General features: G+C 37.0%; 1 protein-coding gene across 20 annotated transcripts in view; it reads right to left on the bottom strand.

The window, feature by feature from the left end:
* The window catches only part of MAP2 (microtubule associated protein 2), a 287,600-nt gene that overhangs the window by 14,353 nt on the left and 245,676 nt on the right, over positions 1 to 27,571 (bottom strand). For 6 of the 20 annotated variants that reach the window (XM_044241471.1, XM_044241470.1, XM_044241469.1 and 3 more), the window contains 7 exons: positions 23,142 to 26,882; positions 22,738 to 22,944; positions 22,432 to 22,566; positions 19,487 to 19,548; positions 14,866 to 15,036; positions 13,759 to 13,906; positions 8,333 to 8,673 (listed from right to left, as the gene is read on the bottom strand). In XM_044241471.1, coding sequence (XP_044097406.1) covers positions 8,333 to 8,673; positions 13,759 to 13,906; positions 14,866 to 15,036; positions 19,487 to 19,548; positions 22,432 to 22,566; positions 22,738 to 22,944; positions 23,142 to 26,882 — 4,805 coding nt within the window. The remainder of the gene's footprint in view (positions 1 to 8,332; positions 8,674 to 13,758; positions 13,907 to 14,865; positions 15,037 to 19,486; positions 19,549 to 22,431; positions 22,567 to 22,737; positions 22,945 to 23,141; positions 26,883 to 27,571) is intronic. The other 14 variants (XM_044241479.1, XM_044241482.1, XM_044241481.1 and 11 more) reach the window with 10 other exon arrangements.

Raw genomic sequence — 27,571 nt, 5'->3', positions numbered from 1 at the left:
AATGCATAAAAACTTTATAGTCTATTTCAAATTTTAAATAACCCTACCTATACTGATCAATAACTTCTTCAAAACTCAATAGATCAATTACAAGCAATAAATACATTAGAGTACACATTTAAATGGAAATAACATTTCATGTCAAAACATACAATTCCACAGAGCTGTAAAGGAAGAGGATAAATTGGAGGACCCATTAAGGGATCAGACAAATTTTTCTATGCAGGCTGTGCCACACAGCACAGAAAAGGGAACCACATTAAAAACCTTGAGGTGAATAAATCATGCTGAAAAGTTTATAAAGAATTGTTTGGTAGAATAGACATTGAGTTTAGGGATTGGCCTCATTGTTAAACATTGACATTACATTTTTTTCTTCAGTTTAAATTTTTAAAAAAAAATTTAAGGAATAGAGGGCCAACATAAAGGCAATGACTTTTAAAGAGTTTGTTCAGTTGTTTGAAAACAACCTGAGATTCAAGGTTGTTCCCAAGTTCTTGCTTGGCTTGTAAAAGAACAGCAAACAAAAAAAGGTCTCTAGGAGTGCCTGGGTGGCTCAGTCATTAAGCGTCTGTCTTCAGCTCAGGTTGGGGGATCAAGCCCTGCATCAGGCTCCCTGCTCAATGGGAAGCTTGTTTTCCCTCTCCCACTCTCACTGTTTGTGTTCCCTCTCTTGGTGTCTCTCTCTCTCTGTCAAATAAATAAATAAATAAAATCTTAAAAAAAAAAAGAGGACTCTATAGATCTTAGCTTTGTAAACCTAAAATAGTAATTATTTGTCATAGTTTTTAAAAAATAATTAATGTTTATAAAGCTTAGCTCCAAAACTTTTCATTACCCTACAAATGATACTTGAATTATAGTTCGATACTTGAATTAAAGACAGGGCCCATGATATCAAGGATCTTTTCTTTTGAGACAATATTGACTTTCTCTCTCTCTCTTTCTCTCTCTCTCTCTCTCACACACACACACACACACACACACAACCTTGTCAATACAATATAATGCATTTCAGTGAACAGCTTTCCTTCATGCTGGGTTGACAATATTTTAAAGTTCATGGGATATTTTATTACTTTTCTTATTTAGCACTTATTTTAGCCCAATGAGATGGAAAGGAATGGCTTGGAAAGAACTTAAAAATCACACAAGGGCAAGGCACTAGGGGAAGATAAAAAATGAAAAAAAAAAAGTCATTTCTTTCCTGCATAGATGGTAGAGACCATGTCTTATTGTCTTGTTCCCCTTTTGTCACATAGTATACAACAGGAGCTTAGTAAATATTTGACAAAATGATATCCATGTGAATGAGAAATAAATCTAAATTCTTTTAGTTTATAATTTTATAAATTTACTTCTATGTTACTAGTACTCAGTAGATCCTTCATTGTGGTGGCCATCATAATTTTATATAATGAGAAAAAAAGTTTCAGTATAATTTATTACTTGCCTCCAGCATTAACTCCATTTTCTCCTTGAATAAAAAACTCAAAGCAACTTATTCAAATTAGATGTGAAAGGCCTAAAACAGTCTCAAGATAATGCCTAACACTTTATAAGAAAATATAAAAAATCTCTACATTTCATTCCCTTCTAATGCTCCCTCTTTCCCAATTCATTCCTCTTACTTCAGAAGCACTGAGTTTTTACTCAAGTTCAGCTTGCCCTCTGTGGTACAAATAATTAAGGAATCTACCAGACTAACTAAATGAATATTTTCAATGAGCTCTAATGTAAAAATACTATCATACTCTAAGCAGAACCATGAATTTGAGAGCTTAAAGTGACCTCACAGTTTGCTTAAATGAGACATTGCTACATTATGATGGTGCTAATACATTAAATGAAATGGTACTACAGAAGTGTATTTTGTTGTTCCTATTCTTCTTCTTCTTCTTTTTTTTTAAAAGATATTATTTATTTATTTGACAGAGAGAGAGAGAGATCACAAGTAGACAGAGAGGCAAGCAGAGAGAAAGGGGAAAGCAAGCTCCCTACTGAGCAGAGAGCCTGATGCGGGACTCAATGCTAGGACCCTGAGATCATGACCTGAGCCGAAGGTAGAGGCTTAACCCACTGAGCCACCCAGGTACCCCTTGTTGTTCCTATTCTTATACAAGTATGAAAACTAAGGACCAGAGATGTCAGTATCTAAGGTCACATAATGAAAAACCTGGGCTTGGAACTCAGTCCTTATACCCTGGTCTAATATTCTTTTAGCCAAAATTCACTATAGTCCAAACATGGGAAGTTTCTATGGGTCATAACTGTAATGGCACCAAGCATTCCCACTCATTAAGTCCATGCATATGGTGTTCCACCACATTCATTTAACTTTCAGTCAACAAATATTTATTGAGCACCTACTATGTATTGGACTCTGAGCACAGGATTGACTTTATCCTTAATTTCATAAAGCTTATAGTCTACTAGGTGAGACAAGATAGACATTAAATAACTAATTATATAATGGGATACTAAATTACAAGTGTGGTGAGAAGCACTGTCTACACCATGCAAAGTATTTCAGATTGAGAAAAGAACTGATGCAGGGAGACCAGTTAAAAAACTTAACAGCTACTGCAGGGACACAGACAAGAGAAAATGGATCCTGTGCTAGAGTGGTGCAGAGCAGACTAAGAGAAATGGGTGGACTTAAGGGCTGTTCTGGACACAGAACCATTAGCACTTCATGATGGCCAGGATATGGGATGAGGACAGGGACATGAAAAGATGACTCTTAGGTTTTGACTTGGCAAAGTCCTATTATTTGAATAGGCATAAAGATATTTAAGAAGAATCATTTAACTTGAACTTTCCACTCTCAAATACCTACATGGCAGCAGCCACATTGATGCTTCTGGTGTTCCTAAAACACGCCAGGTGTACTTCCAATCCAGGGCTTCTGCATGTGCAATTTTCTCTGCCTGAAATGCTTTCCCTCAGTTATCTACGTGGTTCAACAGTTCCTTAAAATACTCCAATTATCACCTTCTTGATACTTCTTTAGTCATTCTATCAAGGCATGTCATCTCTTCTCCACATATTTTAAATGTCTTCCTTGATTTGTTGTTGTCTTTCTCACTTTGTGACATATTTTTTCCTACATAATATTTTATGACTTGTTTTTCTTCCTAGAATGTAAATTCTACAAAGGTAGGAATTTCAAAAATTTTTGTCTGTCTTGTTTGTTGTTATATTCTCAGTATCCAGAACACCTTATGGAACGTAGTGGGTACTCAATAAACACCTGCTGAATAAATAATGAGTAAAATGAATGTACAACTTTGACTTTCTGGAATTATTGAGGAAATACAAGAAAACACCATTTATTTTAAAGATGCCAAGGTAGATTTTAAAATTAATATTTCATTGTATGTCCTTGATATTATCTATGGGAATTTGGAAGTTGGTGTCTATACTCTATTTAAAAGATTGATTTTTAGAATTATTTTAAAAAATAATCTGCCAGTTGTAGGAGAATAAAAGATATGATAAGAATACAACAAAACTTTCCAAATTTAATAGTCTCTACTTTTCAGTAGGGTATTACTCAAACACATTATTTGCATTAAATTATTTCACATAATTATTATAAAGGATCAAAACCTTTACATTTCAATCCTGATGTGATAAAACCTCAGTGTGGGAGGGAGTATTAAGTAAAGTGTTCCATCCTCATGTTTTGCAACCAAAGTTAAAGCAAACAAACAATAACTAAGGTACATTAAATTGCATACTTTGTAGAAAAGTGATTCTTCATTAAATACAAAATTATAGAACTTGAATTTATAGCTCTGACTTTAAAGGATGTTATTAGAAGCTGTATATGCAAGATGTGGGTTCTATAAGGACTTCTGTTTCTTTGTGAAAATGTGAAATGTAGACTGTGAGAAGCTGAATATCTCTGATATCCAATGTTTCTTAGTTCAATGGATTGATATAGAAGTGAGAGATAGAAAATAGATTATTTTATTTCTAGAATGTGAAGATATACTTCAAAGGTCCTAGTCTAATGGATTTATCTAAATCAATTTTCTGCTAGGCAGAAAGATGCTATAGCAACACTGACTGGGAAGATAATAGACTGACAAATTCTGTAAGATTCTTTATATAAGAGAGAAGTACTGTTCTCTTCTTGAGCAGGAGTGACTTGCTTGAAGATGCCACCATCTTTTAGTTCACCTGCTCTAAAATGACTGACTGCTCCATGAATAAAGAAGTATATAACTTACAGGGCAAGCAATCAAATCCACAGGCACTGCCTTGCAGAGATCATGACCTATGTAATAACCATCCTATCCAACAACTATAAATGGAAACAGCCTTTGTGAAACCACCTTATCAGTAACTTTCAACTATGACAAGAGTACACAAAAATTGTGGTTTGTATATTGATCTTCATAAGGCTGATGGAGAAAAAAAAAAGAAATTTATTAAAGCACATAACAGTAATCCACATAAATCAAAGCACCTATAAAAAAGCCCATGCATTGATAGAAAAGGTAAGAAGTATTATTCACTGAGTTCCTGCCTAATTTTTTTATGCCATGCATTTAGAGAAATTTTTTTTCTACTTTTGTTTATATCAATCAGGTGTGTTCTTAAAAAGCTAACCTACTTATTCTAAAATTTAGATTGAGATTTGATGTAGAATAGAGAGCTAACTATATTGAAATAGTTTTAAATTAATACACTTACTAAGACAGCCTTACCCAAGCCTTGAGTTAAATTAACCAAGGTCACTATCTACAGTGAATCTAAGATTGCATATGTTCTTTCCAGTAGAATGAATTCGTGCTTCAGCAGAAAAGATTAACTTTATTGCTTTCTGTAAAGCTCCTCATGTTGTCATCTCTTTTATCTCTTCCATTAGGCATTGATTTGCCTCACTGAACTGAGCCACAAAGTTAAGTCTCTCTTCTAACACAAAATCAGACCTTTAAGAGAAGTGATGATCGCTGTGAGCACACAACCTACACATATGGAAGAGCAGGAAATGCCCAAATTGAAGCAAATAATAAGGCTTCCCAACTTGGAAAGCTGTTGAACTTCCAAGACATATATAGTTTTTATTATCTATTTCCCCTCCCAATTCTTAGTGATTGCACAAACAGCAATAATACAGCTTTTAAAATTAAATTATTCACCCACAATCTAACCATTCTGGATTTTATAACAACAGAGCCCGTGTAGAAGAATTAAGGTTACATCTATAAATTTGCTCCCTTATGTATCAATAAGAACTGTGTGACTTTTTTGCTCAATATCTACAGACTGCCTATCTCTATTACACAACTTGCCTCCTACAATAAGTACTGCTATTGTCCTGTCCTTGTCATGGATTCTGAGTTTACTACTGTCATTCCAACATCCTAGGTTTATCCAGTTGATAGTGGGGAACGACGGGCCAGTAGCTTCAATTTCCCCAACAGACTGTGGTTATGCATCCTTAATCAGAAGAACAAGGGTCTTGAGCATATCATCTCGACAATTTCTAAGAAGCTTTAACATAAAATTTTTCCCCAGTCATTCTTTGAAGTGGAAACTCTAACAATCCAGTCAAAACCTGCAGTTTAACATGTACAGAAAAAGAACCTTTCCTCACCTCTTGTATTTGAGGCTTTTAACAGGATAATGTTAAAGCGGTAAGTGATATATTTTTCCTACAAAGACAGTTCAACTGCGGTTACACCTCAATCTCCCAGTTCATTTCCCCCTCTAATTTAAACATATTATCTCATCTATCACAAAATAGAGGCAAATATCTTCCTTCCTTCTGTTTCTTATCTTAGTGTGGAAATACCTCCTGGTTCTCCAACAAAAGTCACTTCATAACTCCTCTGTTGTGGATTTTTTTCCCAAGTCATCTGCAGTTGAGATAGGATAATTTTTCAGCAGGTTTAATACTCGCCTTATGAAAGAAGAGATGTTCTTCAAATGACACTGTGAGTTAAGGCTGTTTCTGTTCTGTAATTTTTGTGTCATTTGTCTTTATTAGTCCTTAATTACCACAATCTTTAAGGCAGTTGTAGTCGAGTTCAAAAGAATAAGGAATCTTTAGGTCAGTTTTATGAATTACTGAGTATAGCAGAAGTCAAGTGAAATTAGACATAAAAATATTCATAGGTATGGTAAAGAACCAGAAAGAAAAAGAAGTATTCCTATTTTTTTGGATTGGTTTAACCTTAGTGATTCTGGCAAAGCTCAGGCTAAAACCATTCTTCATGCCTCTCTACGTTGAGGAGTCATTTGAGTAGGACCAAATAGTATAGAATTTTCACGTCAAATTATATCAATAATTATTCCATTTTAGTTGAATTTTCTTTTTGGTTTCAAGAAAATGTCCGAGAAAAATTATGTTCCTTTGTGATTCTATGAAGAAACATATTATTTTCAGTATCAGTATTTTCTGGACTATAAGCCAGTAAACCCCACATTTAAATAAGGAAAATACTACATACAAGGACATTTATAGAAAGAGAATGGATTTTAAATGTAAATAATAGTTACAACCTTTTAAGAGGTATCTCATCAGAAATTAAAATGATAAACTTTTAAGTTGGCACTAAATTGATTTTATTCAACTTAGTCTGTCATTTTTATATAAATAAAACATTTTATTTGGATATTTCCAAAAGGCCACTAATATTTCATTCTCTTGGATGTGCAAAACTCTGAGGAATGCAACAGCAATATGAGATTTATGAAATCATAGGATCAAATTTGGCAGAATTAGTTTTTTGTTTTGTTTTGCTTAAAAAGATTTCTTGTAGGGGCGCCTGGGTGGCTCAGTGGGTTAAGCCTCTGCCTTCGGCTCAGGTCATGGTCTCAGGGTCTTGGGATCGAGTCCCGCATCGGGCTCTCTGCTCAGCAGGGAGCCTGCTTCCTCCTCTCTCTCTCTGCCTGCCTCTCTGCCTACTTGTGATCTCTCTATCAAATAAAATCTTTAAAAAAAAAAGATTTCTTGTAGCTCATATTTTAATAACATCTTTTTATGAAAAAGCATTTGTCTATGACTTTATCATTACAGAACGTTAGTCATTCCACAAAGGGCATATGGACCACCACCATCACCCTCTGCTTCCCCCAATTTCTTTGGTGAGTTTTTCATAACTCCTTGGGCTTTCTTGAACAGAATCACAGAGAGACAACAAAGAAGTTTGTTGCTAAAGGAAGAAGCAATGCTGAATTTTTGTTTCAGCAGTGAATAGGAGTCTTTGATAACTTCACATTTTGGCAAGATCTTTCTTCTAAACCTTCCTGAAAATACATTTTCTTTGGCATGAAAGAAGGACACCAAAAATCAGTGACAGAAAATATAAGATAGACAAGAAAGAGTGGCAGAAAAGAACACTGTAGTTAAAGGAAAGTCTTTCGGGAATGTTGAGAGGGCATCACAAGTTTGTTGATATACAAAGGAAATTATTACTTTCTTTCTTCTTTCTCTCAAGATGGGTGTTTTATCACTTTAGTGATAAGAAAAGACAAATGATCCCAAAGGCAGATCAATATCACAAAGGAAATACAAAATGATATTTGTATTATCTCCTTCCAGGCTAGTTGCTTCATCTAAACACACAGTGTAGAGACAAGGTTGAGGTCAAGGCAAAATTCAAAGGCTCCTGGTTGGCAAAAAAATGTGAATGTTTGTACTGGAGCTGAAGTTAAGAATTAATAGGTAGAGCTTTACCAATAACCCTCTTCAATACAATTAATCTTAAGGAGAAGTTCTAATCCTATAATTTCATTCATCAGAACTATTCAGAACTACCTATTATCAACATGAATGTCCACCTTTACAATTTTTTAAACATACGTTGCCAGAGAAGAAATCTGGTGAACGATGTTGATCTGGGAGTGAACATGGAGAAATGGTAGAAGATATCACAGGAAATCAAAGAAGAAAGGAAGGAGATAAAAGCAAAATCACTAAAAGATCATCAGATGAGGTCACAGTCAGGATCTAAACTACAACACTCAAATTTGTATCAGAAATGTAAGTTTAATCTCTTATGCTAAAGTCCACAGGGCAATAGACACATTCAGAAAAGATCGGCTAGGCAATCAATGGAAAGATTCCCCTATATGGGGAAATCAAATTTACCTGATAACCAGAAGGAATGGATATGTCATGTGATTTTCATGATATTTTATAAGCCAGCTTTCTCAGACGAGATCCAAATTCTTGGCAATGAATCATAACCAGTAACATTTTAACACCTCCAACCCCCTTTCATGGTAAGAACTGTTCGTTTATAATGTGAGGAAGGGGATTTTAGTGGGATTTTACTTCTGACAGCAAGTATGTTGTTCATGTGATTCTTACCTGCCCCCCTTTAGGCTGGTATTTGATGTTGTCTGTCGATCCGATTTTGGATTTGACATTCTTCAAGTCTGGCAGTGGTTGGTTAATAAGCCGAAGCTGCTTCGGAGTAGCGGGAGATTTTGGAGGAGTACGTATGATGGCAACTTTCTTCTCACTGGGCACCAAGATGGCAGATTTGGGGGTTCCTGGTGTGTGAGGGGTCCTGGGGTAGCTCGGGGTTCCAGGAGTGCCTGGCGTGCGTGAAGAATAGCTTGGTGGGGTGCCAGGAGTGATGGCAGTTGATCCAGGGGTAGTGGGTGTGGAAGTTCCACTCTTTCCTGCTCTGCGAATCGGCTCTGACCCTATATAAACGAACCAAACCAAACCAAACTAACGCCAAAGCATCAGAAAATTCTTGAGACATCCTCTTCCCTCAGGTAGTCAGAACTCACAATACATGGACTTTTTAAAGAGTTTAGAAGATTTGTGGATTACAACAATGTCCAAAAAGGTGAAAGTTCCTTTTTTTAGGCTTATAACCTGGTGACATTTTTGAACATGCATTGCTATCAGTGCAAAGAAAGAACTTGGGTTTTCTTGATTTATTCTGCTTACTTCTCATTATGAAGGCATCAGAATTTTTTTATCCTCGTGGGATCATTAAGGCATGTGGATCTGCTGTAAGTTAGCAGAAGAGTCTGCCTTTCACGTTCTGTGTGGGTTAGTATTTACTAAAGATTTCTTGAGTGATGTGTGGATCACTTGCTCTTTTGAGCAATAAGTTCATTCCAAGATTCAGGTAGGCATACAATCGTGTACTGCTAGCAATAATTTTGACTTGTGAACAAAGTCATTTATTAAATTGTATTTCAACGTTACTCTTTCAGCTTATATTGAGGAATGCTGTGAGTTACAAATGCGTTTACTAAAATCTATGCAATTACATCAGACATTGTTCTACAGTATCATGTATTTCCTTTTTATGGAAATTTGGCTCAGCTCTTAATACCAAAAAATATCTATTTCTCTTCTTAGAAAAAAGGGACTTTTTAAAAAAGGTTTTATTTATTTATTTGACAGAGAGAGATCACAAGTAGGCCGAGAGGCAGGCAGAGAGAGGGGGAAGCAGGCTCCCCACCGAGCAAAGAGCCCGATGTGGGGCATGATCCCAGGACCCTGAGATCATGACCCGAGCTGATGGCAGAGGCTTAACCCACTGAGCCACCCAGGTGCCCCCAGAAAAATGGGATGTTTTAATAACATAATCACAGTGAATCTTGTGCCTGATTGTTTTCTCTTATATTTTCGTTACTAGTTTGCAGTTTGGAGTCAAGTTAGTAACCCCCACCAGCCACTGTCAATTATATAGGCTATTGTGAGATGCATTTCTTTGCCTCAACCTGACTTTAGGGTCATTTTATTATTTAACTTCTTCCTCCTATTTCCTATATTTCTTTCATATTAACTTTGTAACTGTGTGTTTGAATGCCATTTCAAATACTTTTTTGAAAGCGTAACACTATAGATGAGACTACACCACCTTACAGATTTCAAAGCCCTTTTGTGAATACCAAACATTTGATGATCAACAAACACAGTAGTTAGACGCAGCTCTTATCGTTCCTAATTTAAGAATGAGGACATTGAGTCTCATTTATCCAGATGATACTAAATTCTAAGCCACATACAATATTTAGTTTCTTAGCCTTAAAAATCTTTTGCTTAAAATAACACATTGATTTTAATAATAGGGCACTTATTTACATTGTTTACATTTATTATTCAAATTCCTTCACTTTTTTGGGTATTTTACAGGAAGGGCATAAATTTTATTTTTTATTACTAAGTATGTATACTTTGTAGGATCAATAAATCTTCTAGAAATTTTGTAGAGGATAAAGGTATAACTGATTAACTTTTTAATCAATGAAGTAGAAGGGATCTTTGAGTCATTGGTGTGGGAAGTTCTTCCTGAGAAAGGGGATAATTAATCTTTGCTGAAATAATTACAAAGAGTGAGCTCAAGAGACCTTCATAGATAATTATAATCTACAGGCAATATTTATTTACCCATTGGTCTGGGTTCAGTCTCCTGAAGAAACAGAATTATTTCACTTTTTTCAGCGAACAGTTTTTATGTATGAAGTGAAAGTTGCCCTGTGTCCTTTTTTTTTTTTTTTTTTTTAACATAAGGGCAAACGATAGGTAGACTCCTCAACCAACAATATGAAATTGGATATAAGAAGACTATGCAATAAGTTAGTGTGTACTCTATGACTTTTATCACTTTCCACAAAAAGGACATTTCAAAACCAGGATGATACAGCCACATCCAACTTCTTCGTACATAGTTTGTTTTTGGACTGAGTTTTCGATGTTCGAGTCAGTCACTGTGTACTTCAGAAAAATCTTTTCAGGGGCTCCTGGGTGGCTCAGTGGGTTAGAACCTCTGCCTTCGGCTCTGGTCATGATCCCAGGGTCCTGGGATCAAGCCCCGCATCTGGCTCTCTGCTCAGCGGGGAGCCTGCTTCCCCTCTCTCTGCCTGCCTCTCTGCCTACTTGTGATCCCTCTCTGTCAAATAAATAAATAATATCATTAAAAAAAAAAAAAGAAAAATCTCTTCAGAAACTTCATTTCTTCCTTAATCTTCAGGGGCTCCTGGGTGGCTCAGTGGGTTAAAACCTCTGCCTTTGGCTCTGCTCATGATCCCAGGGTCCCGGGATCGAGCCCCACATTGGGCTCTCTGCTCAGTGGGGAGCCTGCTTCCCCCTCCCTCTCTTCCTGCCTCTCTGCCTATTTGTGAGCTCTCTCTGTCAAATAAATAAATAACATCATTAAAAAAAAAAAAAAGAAAAATCTCTTCAGAAACTTCATTTCTTCCTTAAATGTTTTCATCATGACATTGGTGTCATGATGATGAAGGTGATGAAGTCATATTAATATTAATAATAATATTAATATTCTTATTAATATTATAAGCTCAGGTCTTTTGGGGAACAGGATATTCTCTCTTATTTGTCACTGTACCTAACACTGATGCCTTTCATGGGACCTGAACACAGTAGAAGTTCAACATATTTCCTTTTTTAATAGTACAAATTGGATTCAGAATTTATCAGTGTGTTGAGGTTACTTCATGGAGACTAAGCTGAAGCAATATTCTGCATGTGCATAACAAGTTTCCTTAAAAGAAATAAAATTTTTTAAAGTAAGTGTCATTTCTATACTCATAGAAAACGGTGTTAAACTTCAGAAAACTAAGGAATGAAGGTTTTGTGTTACATCTGAAGAATGAAGAAAAACTAAAAGCATTAAGCCCTAACACCACTGTTCAACAGATACAATCAATTTGTAGTGTAATAAATTATATTCTTGTCTTCAAAACGACAAAGTTGAGCATTTCCTATTTGTTCCGAAACCAAGTTAAATCTGAATTAATAAAACAATTTAAAAAATATTTATGAAAAATACATATTCACGAATTACTTTGTTCAGCTTATTAATCTTGGTTCTTACTAATCTTGTCAACTCCTCAACGACAATGCCTTTCTCTCCACTTGGGCTAACTGCCTAGCTTTGTTTCTCTCAGCCCTTTTCAATAGCTGTACAAAACGCCACGACATGTCTATGCGCAGTTACAGAAATGATGGGCAAACAGGAGGAGGCATATTGCTTGCTCTTCTAGTTGTCCTTATGCTTTTTAGTTATTGCTAGATAGAGAGAAAATAAACCCTATGCCCTGAGATTATCAGAGTATGAATTATGTTAATTATCGCCTAATAAAATACATTATACTTATGAACATGAGTTAGAAAGTCAAAATAGAATTGGTTCAGAAATAAAAACAATTTGTATGCAGATGCACTTTAAAAGGCAGAGCACAGTGGTCTGAAGATGTGGATTTATGGATAAAATGCCATTTTGCTTCCATAACCACAAATAGAAGCATAATTCAAAGTTAGTTATCTGAACAGCATCTATATTACTGATGCCCGATTCCAACTCCATATATTTGGAGTTAAGGTCTTTTCTCAAGAGATTACTCTCTTAAATGCCTTCTTTGCTAGTTCGTTTGAATATTTTCATTACGAAAGAGTTTAGTGATTTTAAAGTATTTCTGGCATGTATTTCAAAGAGTGTTAATTTTTCATGAAACTAAGTGGTGTGTAGGTCACAACTGCTCGAAATACAATAAACACTTTCACTTTAGGCAAAAAACATGCTTTAAGTGCCATACAAAATAGTCACATTTGAAGTGGGCCAACTATTATTAAATATTTTAAGAATTAAGTGGTAAAATCAACTAGAATAAGATAGTAGTTGCAATTTCTACCATTTTTAATGGATTTTAAATGACAGAGATTATATTCTCCAAGCGATTCTACATAGCAGTTTTCTAGTACTATTTCTTCCAAATAAATATAAAGAAGATATTAAGAGAGCAGGTTGTGAAGTTATCAGTGGGCTGTAAACCAAATTCAACCACTTTCTATCTTAGTAGCATTGGACAAGTTACTCTCTTTTTCTTTTTCTTTTTTTTTTTTTTTTAAAGATTTTATTTATTTATTTGTCAGAGAGAGAGGAAGAGAGAGCGAGCACAGGCAGATAGAGAGGCAGGCAGAGGCAGAGGGAGAAGCAGGCTCCCTGCCGAGCAAGGAGCCCGATGTGGGACTCGATCCCAGGACGCTGGGATCATGACCTGAGCCGAAGGCAGCTGCTTAACCAACTGAGCCACCCAGGCGTCCCCTCTCTTTTTTCTTATCAGTAGATTTAATGAGGTTATTAATACCTAACCATCAGCACTGTTATTCAAATTGAATGAAAAATGTGTCTTCGGGTTTTAGCATCTATATGTGCTCAATAAATGGTAACTATTCTTGTTGTAATAGAAACATGTTTATGAAAATAATTTGAATCTATGCCTTAACTAGATAATCTTGGTAGTAACACAACTCCTGAGTGCGTAATGATTGGAACATTTTTGTATTTTTTATTTAAACTGTGATAACTGCCAACCAGTTCATTACGGGCCATCAATCAAAAGAAAGTGAAACTATTGCTCTGAACATGTGATGTGTAAACCCTCTTTGGAATGCAAATTTTTAACAAATTGAGCAGAATCTGATGTTTTGATTATTGGGTCTCCAGTAAGATTTTAGGACTTGGATTCCTAAGAGGTTAAGCTTAAATAGATATATATTTTTAAAAAATTCCTGACTATTGGTTTTCTCTATTAATTATTTCTTTGTAGGTCTCATTTTCCACAACAATCATTTTAACTCACACAGCTGTTTTGGATCCATCAATAGTTTGATTTTCTGATTCCTGGAGGAAATATAATCTGTTCTCAGTGTGTGTTTTTCTTGGAAGACGTAAAATATAAACACATAAGAAGCTCTATGCCACTTAAAGGATTAAAAAGGAAGCCCAATGAAAATAAACCTACTGGTAGTCCGCCGGGCTGAAGAGGAGATGGAACTGTTGAGAGAGAATGAATTCTCATCTCTGTCTCCTGACACACCACGACGAGGAGGGAGAATGGAGGAGGGTCTGGGCAGAGAAGAGCGCTTTTCTGGGCTCTTGGTTACTCCATCCTGATTGGGGGAAAAACAAATTGGATTCTTGTCAATCTTCAATTACACAAAGTGATTACATTGCTCTATTTTTCCTCTCATGCTGATAGATAAATTTCTTTTAATATACACTACTGAATTTCATATATTGATAAGCATTTCTACTTTGAATCTTAGAAAAAGTTTATATTTGCCTAGAAGTTTTATAAAATATATTATTTTGGAGTTAGTTCTAATGATTGATCATGAAATTCAAATTCTAAATAATAAATGGGTAAAATGAATTTACTCAAGTAATCTCCAGTGAATTAATAATTTTACTAAAAAAATCTTCATTAGCATAATAACTTATTAACCAGAAAGGGCTGCCAAGGGACACTGCATGCATACCAATTAACAATGACCACTTATGTCCATTATGTGATTGGAATTCTAAGTAAACATCCATTTATGATTTAAGTCTTGCCACAAAATACTATGTGCATTTTATAGCCAAGGAAACAGGCTGAATTAGTTTATGTAATTTTTCCAAGATCACCGAGCTGATAAGTAGCAGAGGGAGTATTAAATCCTGATGTGTCTGATTGAGTTCAAATGGTATATGATATTATATATAATTTGCCCTTATTAGATGATACAACATTATATATTATACACTATGAGTAATATATATTTATTACATATAGTATGTGTAGTATTATGTAGAATAAATTTTATTTTATTGGTTTGTGTTTGAAATTCTACAAAACACCAAATAAATAAATAAATAATAATGAACAGTCTACCTAGAAAGAGACTTTTTTTTAACTGATTGATTATTAATAACTATTGAGGCTTTCATTTGTGTTTAAGAGGCTTTATGGTTTATATGTCAAATATTTTAAAGTTTAGTCTTTGTTTTTTACATATTTACTGAATTGTGTCTTATAACCTCCAAAATTATTTTCTTTTCTGAACCTTCAGTTGACCTGCTGCCTTACCTTGTTCCCTGATTCTGAGTATGGCAAACGGTCTGTGGAGCCTGCTGAGGTGGACTGTATTGAAAAACTGTCAGAAAATGAAGCCCTTTGAGACGTACTAAGGCAAGCAGAACTGGATCTTGGGGACTTTGAGCTACCCTGTAAGGCAGGAATCTTTGACAAGGTAGAATTCTAGCCATGAAAGAAAACAAACAAAATCACAAAATAAACCAAACTATGAAGTAAAAGGAAAATTAAAAAATGTATAAACATATAAGAAATTAAATGCCAACTTTTAATAAGACCACATGATAAATGATTATAATCAATGCTAGAAATATATATTTATGTTAGAACAAGAGATTTTCATTGAGTAACTCATTTTTAACTGGAACTAACTTAAGAATATTAATATATGAGAATATAGACCAAAATATTCTTCATGAATTCTACATATAAGTTCTGGTTAATCCATAAGTCTCCCATGATACTGTATTTGGAAAGCATCTTGAGAGTTGGTTGGAATTGTTCCTTTAATAAATATAACCTTGGAGGTATATTTATAATCAATGTCTTGATCACATTTCAAGAACTTTAGAACAAGGTGTATTTAAGACTTCATAATAGAAAATACTTTCTTAAAGTTGAGAAAATATATTTTTAGATATCTACATTGACTTCATCAGAAAATCCCAGATTTTATATAAAATTAGCTCATTTTATGAGTAAAATGCCTACCGGGGGCCAAGTTATCCTATAGAATTAGTAATATTTTTATGCATAGACCACAGTTTGTATAATGTGTTAGAAATTCCAGGCATCAATAGTCCCCTGAGAGATAGTCAGCAAGTGAAAATCAGTGGGTTGGATGAACAGCTTTGGAAGGACACTAATGCTCACATGCTATATACATGTCTCATGGGGGGACTTCGTTAAAAATACAGAAAGGTATGATGAACCCAAGAATATCTTGTCTTCAGTAATTAATATGATATAGCTGTTACAAAAACAGCAGTTAAGATTGACGGCTTTATTTCAAGTTTTAAGTTCCACAGGCACTTTAATGGGGACAGACCCATTAACAGACTGCACGCATCACTTCTTATTTTATAGACCCAGTGTCCTATGTGGCTGGTGGGCCTGGGTTGACCCAGGTATTTCTTCTCTAATTAATTTCTTCTCTAACTAACAGACACAGAACAGCAAATTTCAAAAGTGATACGGGAAAGAAAAAAATGGAATAACTGCATTAACAAATTAAGAGACAACTTGCTCAGAACAAAGACAAAACACAACAAATACACCACAAATGAAATGAAGAATTATAGGTCAGGTTCACAATAAAGATCAATTGAAAAATCACAAAGAATTGTTCTGACGGATGTACTGAAATCACAGATAAATAAGGCTTGGTCTTGGGGTTTTAGGAAATTTTTAAGAAGAGAATGAAGTTATGAGGAAAGAAAAAAAATGTTAAACGAGAAAAAGAAAGAATCGTGGCCTAATCTCTCTTCTTCAGAAAGGTGAGATGGGTATTTATAAGGATTAGCTTTGTGTCAGAAGATGTACATGGTGTTTTTCCTAAGTGTATGCATCAACCACAAATTCTCATTAGGTTACTTGATGACAAAGGGACTTGAAAATTTCCTAAATATTTTTTCAAACAAACAAAATAAATGAGCAAAAGAGGCAGAGAGAGAGAGAGAGAGAGAGAGACCAAGAAACTGACTCTTAACTATAGAAAACAAACTGATGGGTTTCCAGAGGGGAGGTGGGTGGGGGAATGGGTTAAAGAAGTGCCCTTGTTGTGTGTGATGAGCACCAGGTGGTGGATTGAAGTGTTGGATCACTATATTGTACAGCCAAACCCAAGATTACACCATATGTTAACTAACTGGAATTAAAAGTCAAAAAATAATTAAAAGTTCAAAAAAAAGGTTTTCTGAACAATGTCCAATTAAAAATGTTTTTTTAATGGGGGAAACCTGACTTACTTTCTATATCTGCTCCTAAAGACTTCGACCTTTCAAATAATAGCAACAACAATGACTATCACTGTTTATTGAGTAAATATTATGCTCTAGGCACTATACAGTATGCTGTTTTATAATTAACAATATTTAATTTTCATAACTAACTTAGAATATGGGAATTTTTATTCCTCCTTTTATTTTTGGAAAATTAAGACATATGGAGAAAACAACCATATAGCTAATAAATGTTCAAGACCTGGACCTGACCTGTTTCATAACTCTGCTCTCAACCAACACAACTCACTCGTTCCCCACCAGAAACAAGAGGTAAAGAGAAAGAAGTCTTGAAGTTACAGTATTCTCAAGCCCAATATTTACCAAGGCAATATATGGATTCTACTGCTTGCTGTATGTTCAGGAATATGTCTGAAAACATTATATAAAAATCAATTTTTTAAATTAACATAAAGTCCCTTAGGTTCAAAATGATATAAAAAGTTTGGCTGTCATTGGAAAGGAATTTCTGTTTTTCACAGTAAAAAAATGGAAATCTAAAATCTTACCAGTTTTTAATTTATTTTTCTCAACCCTTTTATTTTTATTTTTTTAATTTAAATTCAATTAACATATAGTGTATTATTAGTTTCAGAGGTGGAGTTCAGTGATTCAGTCTTATATAATACACAGTGCTCATTGTATCACACTTCCTCCTTAATGTTTATCATCCAATTACCCCACCCACTACCCTTTCCCCTCCAGCAACCCTCAGTTTGTTTCCTATGATTAAGAGGAATGGTCTTATGGTTTGTCTCCCCTTCTAATTTCGTCTTGCTTTATTTTTCCCTTCCTTCCCCTATACTCTTCTTTTTTGTTTCTTAAATTCTACATATGAGTGAAATAATATAAATGATTTTCTCTGATTCACTTACTTCACTTAGTATAATACCCTCTAGTTCCATCCATGTTGTTGCAAATAGCAAGATTTCACTTTTTTGATGGCTGAGTAATATTCCATTGTATATACATAACATCTTCTTTATGCATTCATCTGTTGATGGACATCTGGGCTCTTTCCATAGCTTGGCTATTGTAGACACTGTTGCTATAAACTTTGGGATGCAGGTGCCCCTTCAGATCACTACATTTGTATCTTTGGGGTAGATACGCAGTAGTGCAATTGTTGAGTTGTAGGGTAGCTCTATTTTTGACTTTTTGAGGAAACTCCACACTGTTTCCCAGAGTGGCTGTACTGCTTGCATCAAAATCTTACCAGTTGTTAGAATGCTAAACAAAGACTTGTGATTTATGTATTATATGATGTCTAAACTCCAGAACATTGTGATGCACTACTAGTTAACATTGTCCAAACCATTTGTTGTAATTTTAGGAATTCTTTAGTAGTGTTTTTTTTTAAAAGATTTTATTTTGAAGTAATCTCTATTTCCAATGTGGGGCTTGAACTCATGACCCCAAGATCACAAATTGATCCACCAACTGAGCCAGCCAGGTTCCCCTCTTAGTAGTCTTTTAATTTTTTTGTTTTTTTTCCCCTTCAGTCAGAAAAGAATAAAATACTTCATGTTGGCTTTGCTCTTTTGGAAATTTAAAAAATAATGGTCAATCAAATAAAAAATAAAATAAAATAAAAAACCAAATACAAAAGATTATAAACATGAAGAAGTTAAGTATCATCAATGCAACCTAATTAAAACATTTTAGCTCCATAACTTGACAAATATAGAAAAAGCATAGGAATATCTAGTAATAATAATGAACGTGGGCACTCTCATATACAGTTAGAGGATGTATAAGTCAGTAGAACCTTTCTGGAGGACAACTTGACAATGTGTAGCGAAACTTTAAATGTAGACTTTCTTCTTAAAACAGTTAATTTCACTACTAGGAAATTATCCTAAGGAAAAGCATATGGATGCAACCACAGATTAAGCAAAAAGATTTCTTCAATAATATTGTTAAAATGGTAATAAAAATAGTTTAAAAGTCAAACAATAAGGAATTGAACAAGTGTATCACTATAAATAAATAAAACACAATGCAATGTAGTCATTAAAGTGATGTACGAGAACATTTAACGACAGGGAAATCTGTTTATTGTTTAGTTAAAAAACTGATGCAGTGTTCCCATTTATGTTAATATACCTAAAAATGAGTAGAGAAAAATAAAGATTTTACATCAAAATGGTTACTGTAGTTTTCTTTAGGTAAAAGGATTATGATACATTTTTACTTATAGTTGCTCAACCACATTGTTTACTTTTCTCATATTCTTATTTTGTGGTAACAATAATGAAAATGTACATCAAATACAGTTTAGTGTTGATCATAATGATTTATCTCAATTCTATGAAAAGTAAATAAATTGAGTTCCCTTATTTTTGCCAGATTATCATTTGTTTCCGTCTTACTAAAAAAGAGGCAGCCTACATCCCAGCTCTGCCCTCACCAACTGCTATCACATGTCATTCCAGAAGACATTGAGACATGCCCCAATATCACCAAGAATCATTGTGGGTGAATGAAAGATTTAAAATTATATTTAAGAGTAAACATCTGAAGTCTACTGTATATCTAAAGTTATTGAGATGTTGCCACCAATACCAAAGGGAACTTCAAGCAGAAAGCAACAAAAAAAAAATTATTTTACTCACAGAGACTTTATCCTTTGCCTGTTTAAATACACTGGAAGCCTGAGTTGATTCACCACCTGTTGCTGTCAAAAAAAAAGAAGATAAAAACAACCCCAAACTTAGTGGCTTAACAACCACACAAATGAATTTTTCAGTATCTTTTGGATACTCAATTGTGTCAACAGAATAATGCAAAGCAAAATTTTGCTTATTTTGAGATTTGAATTGAGAAACTGAAGAAACCTGAATAAGAACATTCTAGCATGTGGCTCCCGCTATAGTGTGTGCTAATTAATATAACCCAGGTGTACCAAGGCACAGGTAAGCACACCAAATAATTTCCTATTGGTTACCACGGTACGTCTAAATACTGTTACTACACGAGCATAGATCCTTTAGAATGAAAGTCACAGAACAACAATTCAATGCTGTAGAATTTAATAAAAGGGGGAGTGATTGGTTTCTAGGGTTGGCACGATATTAAAGAGTGTTCGTGGAGATTCCCAAGCCCTCTTTTTGTAGCCAATGGCATACCCACAGATATTCCCATGTTTCTTATTCCAAACTCAGCCAACCCTTTTCCCTCTGTACCCCTTCATTTCACAATATAAATGACACACTTGTTTGACGTGAAACGTACCACATGAGAAGAAAAATAGCTTGTCAAGGAAAGAAAACACGAGAGGAATTTTAAGTTCAGTAATACAGAACATGTTCTACACATGCACTTCCTGTATGAAATTATTACCACATCTGTTACTGTTGTTTCTCTTGGTGCTGTTTTATACCTCTGGTTTCAGTTTTAAACTCCACTATCTCCAGCACATTTTCTGTTGATGACTTACCTGACTTGACTCGAATATTTTCTCATGATTGAAAACAATCCTTTGAGTTTTGGAAAGACTATCCCTATTTAAAAATTGTTCTTAGAGAACGTAAGGCACAAGCTTGTATATTTACCTCTTCCTATTTTCTTTCAGAAAGGAGAAAATCCCAGCGGGGGAAAGCTTATGCTTATAAGCACTCCAAATGAATTTCAAAAAGAATTCTTACATCACATGCAATTCTAACACCAATATAACTGTCTACAAGATGCTATATGCTATTTAGGGCTAGCTAGTAAGATTATTCACAGACTCTGGAATGATTTTTTTTTTTCCCTAAGAAGTAGTGCAAATAATGTTTTACTAATAGTTCTGTAATATTTCTTAAATTTCTGTGACATACAGCTTGCTTCAAGCCAATAACATCCGTGTTCGGTATATGCTATCTGCTTGAGTATTTTAACATTTGAACAGACTAAGGGAAGATCCTAATTAGTCCAAAGATCTTAAGTTTCCTTTAATGAATGAATTAAAAAGGCAATTCATTCTCAGTGTGGTAAATCGAATACCAATAACATGTCAAACACTTCACCAAAACATTTGATGTTTCCTCCAAGATTCCATAATACTGATATATTCTTTCATCCTCTTATACATGATATAGGATTTTTATGCCCAACCAAGAGAGTCTGCCTGTTCAAGCATTTGTCTAATTAGAAGTAAAATTCCAAATTAAAAGCAAATGAATTAGAATAGAAGAGTTGGAGGTATCATAGCAATTTCTGAGAAACACTTTTCATCCTGAACTTTTATCACATCAAGGTTTCCGTATAATTTATGAGCCATCCACTTTCAAATATTGCCTTAAAGATTAGTACTTGGAGGAAAGCTCATGAGATGATTCCCATATGAACAACACAGAATACTTGAAATTTTATTGACTAACATAAAACCATAGATTACCTTGATTTTCTTTTTCTTACAAAGGTTAATGCTTCTCTTAAACATTAAAGCCATCAGAAGGTTTATATAAAGGCACTCTTTTTTTTTTTTTACCCTTATATAAAGGCACTTCTAATATACAATGTAAAGGTAAATATTCCTTTCTGATTTAGCAATTTGATATCTAATTTTGTAGCTTGCAATTGTGCTACTTAATAAATGCTACAATAAAATGCATTGCAAATTAAGATTATCCTGGGATAATTATACATTAAAATGAATACTTTGCACTGAAATTTAGGAATAGAGTTTGCATTATAGATATTTGTATGAGCTTTTATTGTGATTTGTAATAAGTTTCGCTCCTCATTTCACCCCTTTTTAAGAAATTAAAAACAAGTATATTTGAAGAAGACAGAAAAATAAGAAGATGGCAACATAGAAATACACCTAAGTTCTAAGAAATTCTGGGGGAAGGAGATTTATCTGGGAATTCTGAATACTCAATTATACAGAAAAATGAACAGTTTGAATCCAACACATTTAAGAAAATCCCAATGACAAATTGTCAGTGAGGAGACGTAGTACAGTGACTTGAAAGCCTTGCTAATTTTGGATACGAGGGATAAAACCTAATAGGATGAGCAGGCAATTTCATCTTTTTTTTTTCCCTTTCATCTGAAGCAAAGTAATTTTGCAATCACAATTTTACCCCAGATTTGCTTTTCATTTTCAATCTTGAAATCACTACTCATTCTTGGCAAATTCATCAACATCAGTAACAGATTTGGCAGTAACCATGTAGAAAAAAGGACAAATATAGTATGGGTTTAAGCATGAGAGAGATAAATAAGCAAAATAATGAGAATGCATACCACGGTTATATTCATCGTCATCGTCTAACCAAACACACAGAATGAAAAGAGGAATCCCCAGAACGTGACACTAGAGCACAATGCCAAGATAAAATCACTGCTAAGTCTGAGCATGACAAAGAAACAGATGGTCATGACCTCTTCTGCAGGGAGGGAAAAAAAAAAAAAAAAAGAATAATGATACAAGACATTTAATAGCAAAATTATTCATGACTGCTAAGATTCTTGGAAGAAAAACAAAATGAAGAAGCTGCTACAGGAATGAGATAAAAAAAAAAAATACATGTCTATGTTTGCCAGCCACATTGCAGAACTGAAGAGTCACCTGTGGTTTTCCGCTTAACACAGGAGAGATGAGTTGGTCTAGTATATTTGATAGCAGGTTTTAAAATGAATTTCCTGGAGGGAGAGTGGGCCTGAACTTCTGTTTTTTTAGCAAGTTCAGCCTTCTTATAAACTGCTACGAATAAAGAAAACACAAGAAAGCATACCATCAGGAGAAAATAAACACTTGGAGCCAAACCGAACGGAATTTCATAAATAATTAGTTACCACTGTTAGGAAGTTTCTTCTACAAAAGAGTCATAATGAATTCAAAAACATTTTTTAAAGAAGTTATGGTGAAATGAACCTTTTTTCCTTCTCACTTCATCTCTGGAGACTGTGCTAGGTTCCTTTTTAGCTATTTTTCTTTCAGGAGTGGAAATTCTGCCTCTCCCGGTTTTAAAAGGCTTTTCTTTTCTATGTTTCTCAAGAGATGGTCTCCGAGCTTCCTTTTCAGCTTTGTCCTCTTTAGGAATAGTTTCTAACTGTTCTGTCATGATGCTCCTATCATCATCTGCGGATCAAAGCAAACCATGACAACAACAACAACAACAGCGAAAACATTAGTGACACATGTACCAAATCCTTCATATATTTAACAAAATGCAAAATAGAGATAAAAGGGACATTTAAATATGTTTAAAGCAAGAAAGAAATCCATTAGGTTACTGGATTTTATTTGGAAGTAGAAAATTTGAAAAAAATGCACACCTTGCGTGTCCACCCAGAGGCTGTCAGCATCCATGATGGAGTCGTCGATGGTGGTCTCGTCTTTGTAATCGTCATAGGTTTCGGTCTTGTACTCCGAGAGGGCAACCTCTTCTCTCTCAGGGGAAGCTGGAGCCTCCGGGGAGCCCTCCTTGGGTTCCGCCTGGGCTTCGGCCGCCTCTTCTTCTACTTCGAGCTCTCCTCCGGCGCGGGGGGACGGTCTCCTCTCCACCTCGGGCTGCTCCAGGGCTGCAAAACGCACGCTGTGCGAACCCGACTCCCCTTCCTCCGTCGTGGTCTGCACCACAGTGATGAAGTCGTCCTCGATGGTCACCACGGACTCAATCACGCCTTTGTGCTCCCCGGGACAGGTCTCCACGAATGCCTCCCTGACACCTGGGGCGCCCAGGTCGGTAATCTGAAGGGTGTCTGAGCGGAAGAGCAGTTTATCGTATTCTCCCCGGGCTTCTATCTCTTCTTCCTCGCTCTGAGCCCCCGCAGGTGCAGCCCCGGTGGCTTCCAGTAAGGGCTCTGCGACGCCGGAGGGCGTGACCGCGGTCTCGGGGGTCTCTTTGCTTTCTTCTTTCGGCTGCGGAATGAATTCCATTTGGACGTCAGCTCTCTCATCTGGGACCAAATCAGCCTCCGACGCGGCGCGAGCGCAGGGTATCTCCACCGACAATTTGATGGCAATCTCGTCTTGAATGAGAGAGGACTCTGGGGAGATTTCCTTTTTGCCCTCATCGGCTTTCAAGGACTCCATGGTGAGGCTCTCATGCTCACCGCTGGACTCGTAGGACTCTTCCTTGTCTACCGCCTCCTGGTGCACCAGGTCAGGCTTGGCCACCTTCTCCTTGATTTCCGTCTCACTGACCTTAAGGCCTTCTTTTATGTGGCCAGACTCAACACTCACAAATGCATCTGCCTCCTGAGGTGCTGGAGATAAGGGCATGAGACCGTGTGCAGCCTCGAGCTTAAGCTCGGTTGCCTTCCCGGCATCGACAGTCAGCCCTGCGGCCATCTGTCCAAAGTCACTGATTTTCACATCTAATGGGCCCTGCTCGGCTTTCTTTGCAACAAAATCCAGGTCTGGTTCAGCTTTTTTGGACGGTTCAACCTCAGCTACTTCTGGCACCGAACTAAGAACTTTCTCGGCTTTCTCGGCCGCGGGAGGGGACGCGTCTTTTGATACGGTCGGCTCTTTGGTCGAAGCGTGCTCGTAGGTCACCCCTAATCCAAATGTTTCAACTTTGTCACTGGCCTCTTCTGTCGCCTTGGCGTGTTCTTTCGCATCAGCATGTTCTTTGCTCTTTTCGAATACAGTATCCAGCTTATCATTAGCTTTCCTCTCTTGATCGAACTCCCTACCCAGTCCCGATTTGTCACCAGAGATACGTGGGGACACTTCTTTCTCAGCACCGATCTCATCTTTGACTCTTCCGGCAGCTGCCAGTTTTACCTCAATCAAGGAAAGGTCTGTAGCTAGATCTCTTCGCATTTTATCATCGGTGCCTTCATAAAAGGAGCCACTCTCCCCTGACAAAGTCTCACTGTCTTGAACGGGTGACGGGAGTGGCACTGTGTATTTATTGAACACACAGTAACCCAGGTCTTCGAGCTGACTATCTGTTTTTACGATGACATGGTTTTCATCGGTGACAGGGGGCAAGCCGGTAACACTCTCCTCAACCACCGTCTCCGACGGGACTGACTTCCTCCTGGCCACCTCGGCATCTGCGCTCACGGAAGCTAATCTTGACCTTGTGCCTGCCAGATCTAGCATTTCAGGCAGGTCAGGCGCCATGACCGTACCATTTTTGTAATAATCTTTGGCTAAGAAAGGTGACTCACAGGAGGTCTCAACTTGAGTAGTTTGCGGCCCCGCAGCTTTCCCCACCTCCGACTGCTCTTCCTCTTTGCTTTCCACGGGGAAACAGGGGGCTTTCTCCACTGCAGGTGTTGTGGCTGGGAGGTAATCATCCCCTTCGTCCATGCTTCCACTGGTGTTGGTTAGAATATCCGAAGCCAGAGGAGAGAGATCGTGTCCCCGACCGAAGTTAAATCCAAGGGCTATGGAATCCAGGCAAGACATGGGCAAATTGATGGACATGCTCCGTTGTTCTATTGCAGACCTCCCTCCGAGTCCTAAACTCCTGCTCAGCGTCAGGTCGTCCTTATTCTTACTGTGGAGGTCCCGCTTCTCCCCGTACACCTTTGGATCGATAGTAAACATTCTTTCTTGAGGAGAACTGGGTTCTTCAGGCAAATCGGACGGATAACTCTGTGCAAGACTGCTGTACCCGGTCTCTTGGGCAGGAGGACTGGCCTGGGGTTCTTTACCCGCCTGAAGCCCCTGGTCTCCGTTTTTACACACGGGAGATACGGTCTCGAAAGACCCTTGGGCGCTCTCTCTGGTGTCACTTAGCTCATAGTAGTCACTGCCTGGCTGGATGCTTTTTGTCACTTCATCTTTTAAGGCAGATGTTTCAAAATACTTGGACATTCCCGACTTATCTTCATAAAACGGCATGTCGAGCTCGCCTGTGGCTGCGGCCCCCACCCCTTCCAGCTTGATATCTTTGCCTGCAACTTTTTCTTCAAAAAGGTCCTGGGCCACACTCTTCTCACGACCTGCAGCCGGCGCGGTCGTGACTTTCTCCGGCGTCTCAGAGGTCACAGCCGAGTCTGTCGCTGCTTCCTCCAAACTGACAGGGAATGAGTCCTGTTTTAATGGCTCTGTGGTAGGCTCGTGGCCTTTCTGTTCTTCTTTTGAGAGGGGGTGCTCCATGCAGGGCCGAATAATGCCCGTTTCTCCATCTGTGGGTTTCGGGGGCTCACGCTCCTCCGGCATGGCTTCTTTGTCAGAAACGGTTATTTTTTCTTCAAGCTTCAGCAGAGGTTCCTTTTCAGGGAGCACCGCATCCTGCTCTTTTTTCTGTGCACTCTCGAGCTTCACTGCCCCTTTCTCCTCTCCTAAAACTGTCCCTGGGACACATTCTTCCATGGTTGGAATGTGGGCGTCTTTGGGTAAGGTGGTTGCCTCTGGGGCTGGTGCTTCTGCCATTTTGTCCGGTTGGTCCTTGTGGGGCTCTTGAGCTTTAGAACTATCTTTGGCAGTTGCTGGGCCACTGGTTTCTTCCAGAGATTTTTTGTCCTCGGGTTGTAACAGGGCAGGGGCAAAGGGCGATGCTTCTGCAACGATTTCATTCTTCATGACATCTAAAGGAAGAGTGAAGCTGCCGGCCTGAAAGGGACTGGGCATGGGAGAATCAAACTGTTTCCCTTCCCATCTGGGGATATCCTCGAGGACATCTTTTCCCTTCATGGGGGTGAGAGGACCAGGCGAGATGGGAGCAGCTAAACCCCACTCGTCCTTTTTGGCTTCCGTTGGCATTTCGATGAACCAGTCCTTTTGCTCTTTTGGAACTGGAGGCTCTGCAGAGAGGCCAATTCCAGGCACCACGAGGCTTGGTTCTGTCTTCTGTTTCGTGTCTTCGAGCCCGGCACCAAAAGTATGCCCAAACAGAGTGAGAGGTGCTTTTTCTTCTTCTGGGCCTTGGATGTCCTTTTTGTCAGGAAAAATTTTAGTTGTCTCAGGCTGAGAAACTAAGGCAGCATGTTTAAGGTCTTCACCAGGCTTACTTTGTTTCTCTGACTCCTTGTCCTTCTTGTCTAATGGCTCAGCTGGAGAGGGAGTCAACTCCTGTTGATCATGGAACTCCATCTTCGAGGCTGGAAGTAAACCTGAAGTAATTGGGTTGATTTTTAAACAAATAATAGGCAAGGGCTTTCAGGCAGTAAGCTTCAAATTATATTTTGAAATGACAAATGAATGGTAGGGTAAGAAAACAAAACAAAACTATGGAACATGCAAGCATGCTACCCATTTAAAAATCAATATGGAAATGTCAGGACTGAGATATGTTTGTCCTACTGCTGAAATGGGCTCCTGTTGCAAATTAATGCATACAGGAATTGTGTATTTTGAATACTTTTTTCTCCTTTGTTTGGGCTCTCCTAAATACTATGTACTGTGTATTGCAGTAGCAAAAAAAATTTCATGTGCCTCCTGCAGACAAAAATGATAAATTAAAGAATACTGAATAAGTCAGTAATATTAGGTACAAAAATACATTAAGGACTAAATATGAAAAATGGATGAATGTTTACTGAACTTTTTCATTTGTGTTCTTATTTAAAAATGAACTGGGGGTGCCTGGGTGGCTCAGTGGGTTAAAGCCTCTGCCTTGGGCTCAGGTCATGATCTCAGGGTCCTGAGATCAAGCCCTGCATCAGGGCTCTCTGCTCACCAGGGAGCCGGCTTCCCCCTCTCTCTCTGTCTGCCTCTCTGACTACTTGTAACTCCGTCCCTCCAATAAATAAATAAAATCTAAAAAAAAAAAAAAAAAAAATGAACTGGCAGGCCTTGGGCA

Source organism: Neovison vison, chromosome 3 (genome assembly GCF_020171115.1).
Source record: "Neovison vison isolate M4711 chromosome 3, ASM_NN_V1, whole genome shotgun sequence".
Taxonomy (NCBI): Eukaryota; Metazoa; Chordata; class Mammalia; order Carnivora; family Mustelidae; genus Neogale; species Neogale vison.
This window is presented reverse-complemented; position numbering and strand designations above follow the sequence as displayed.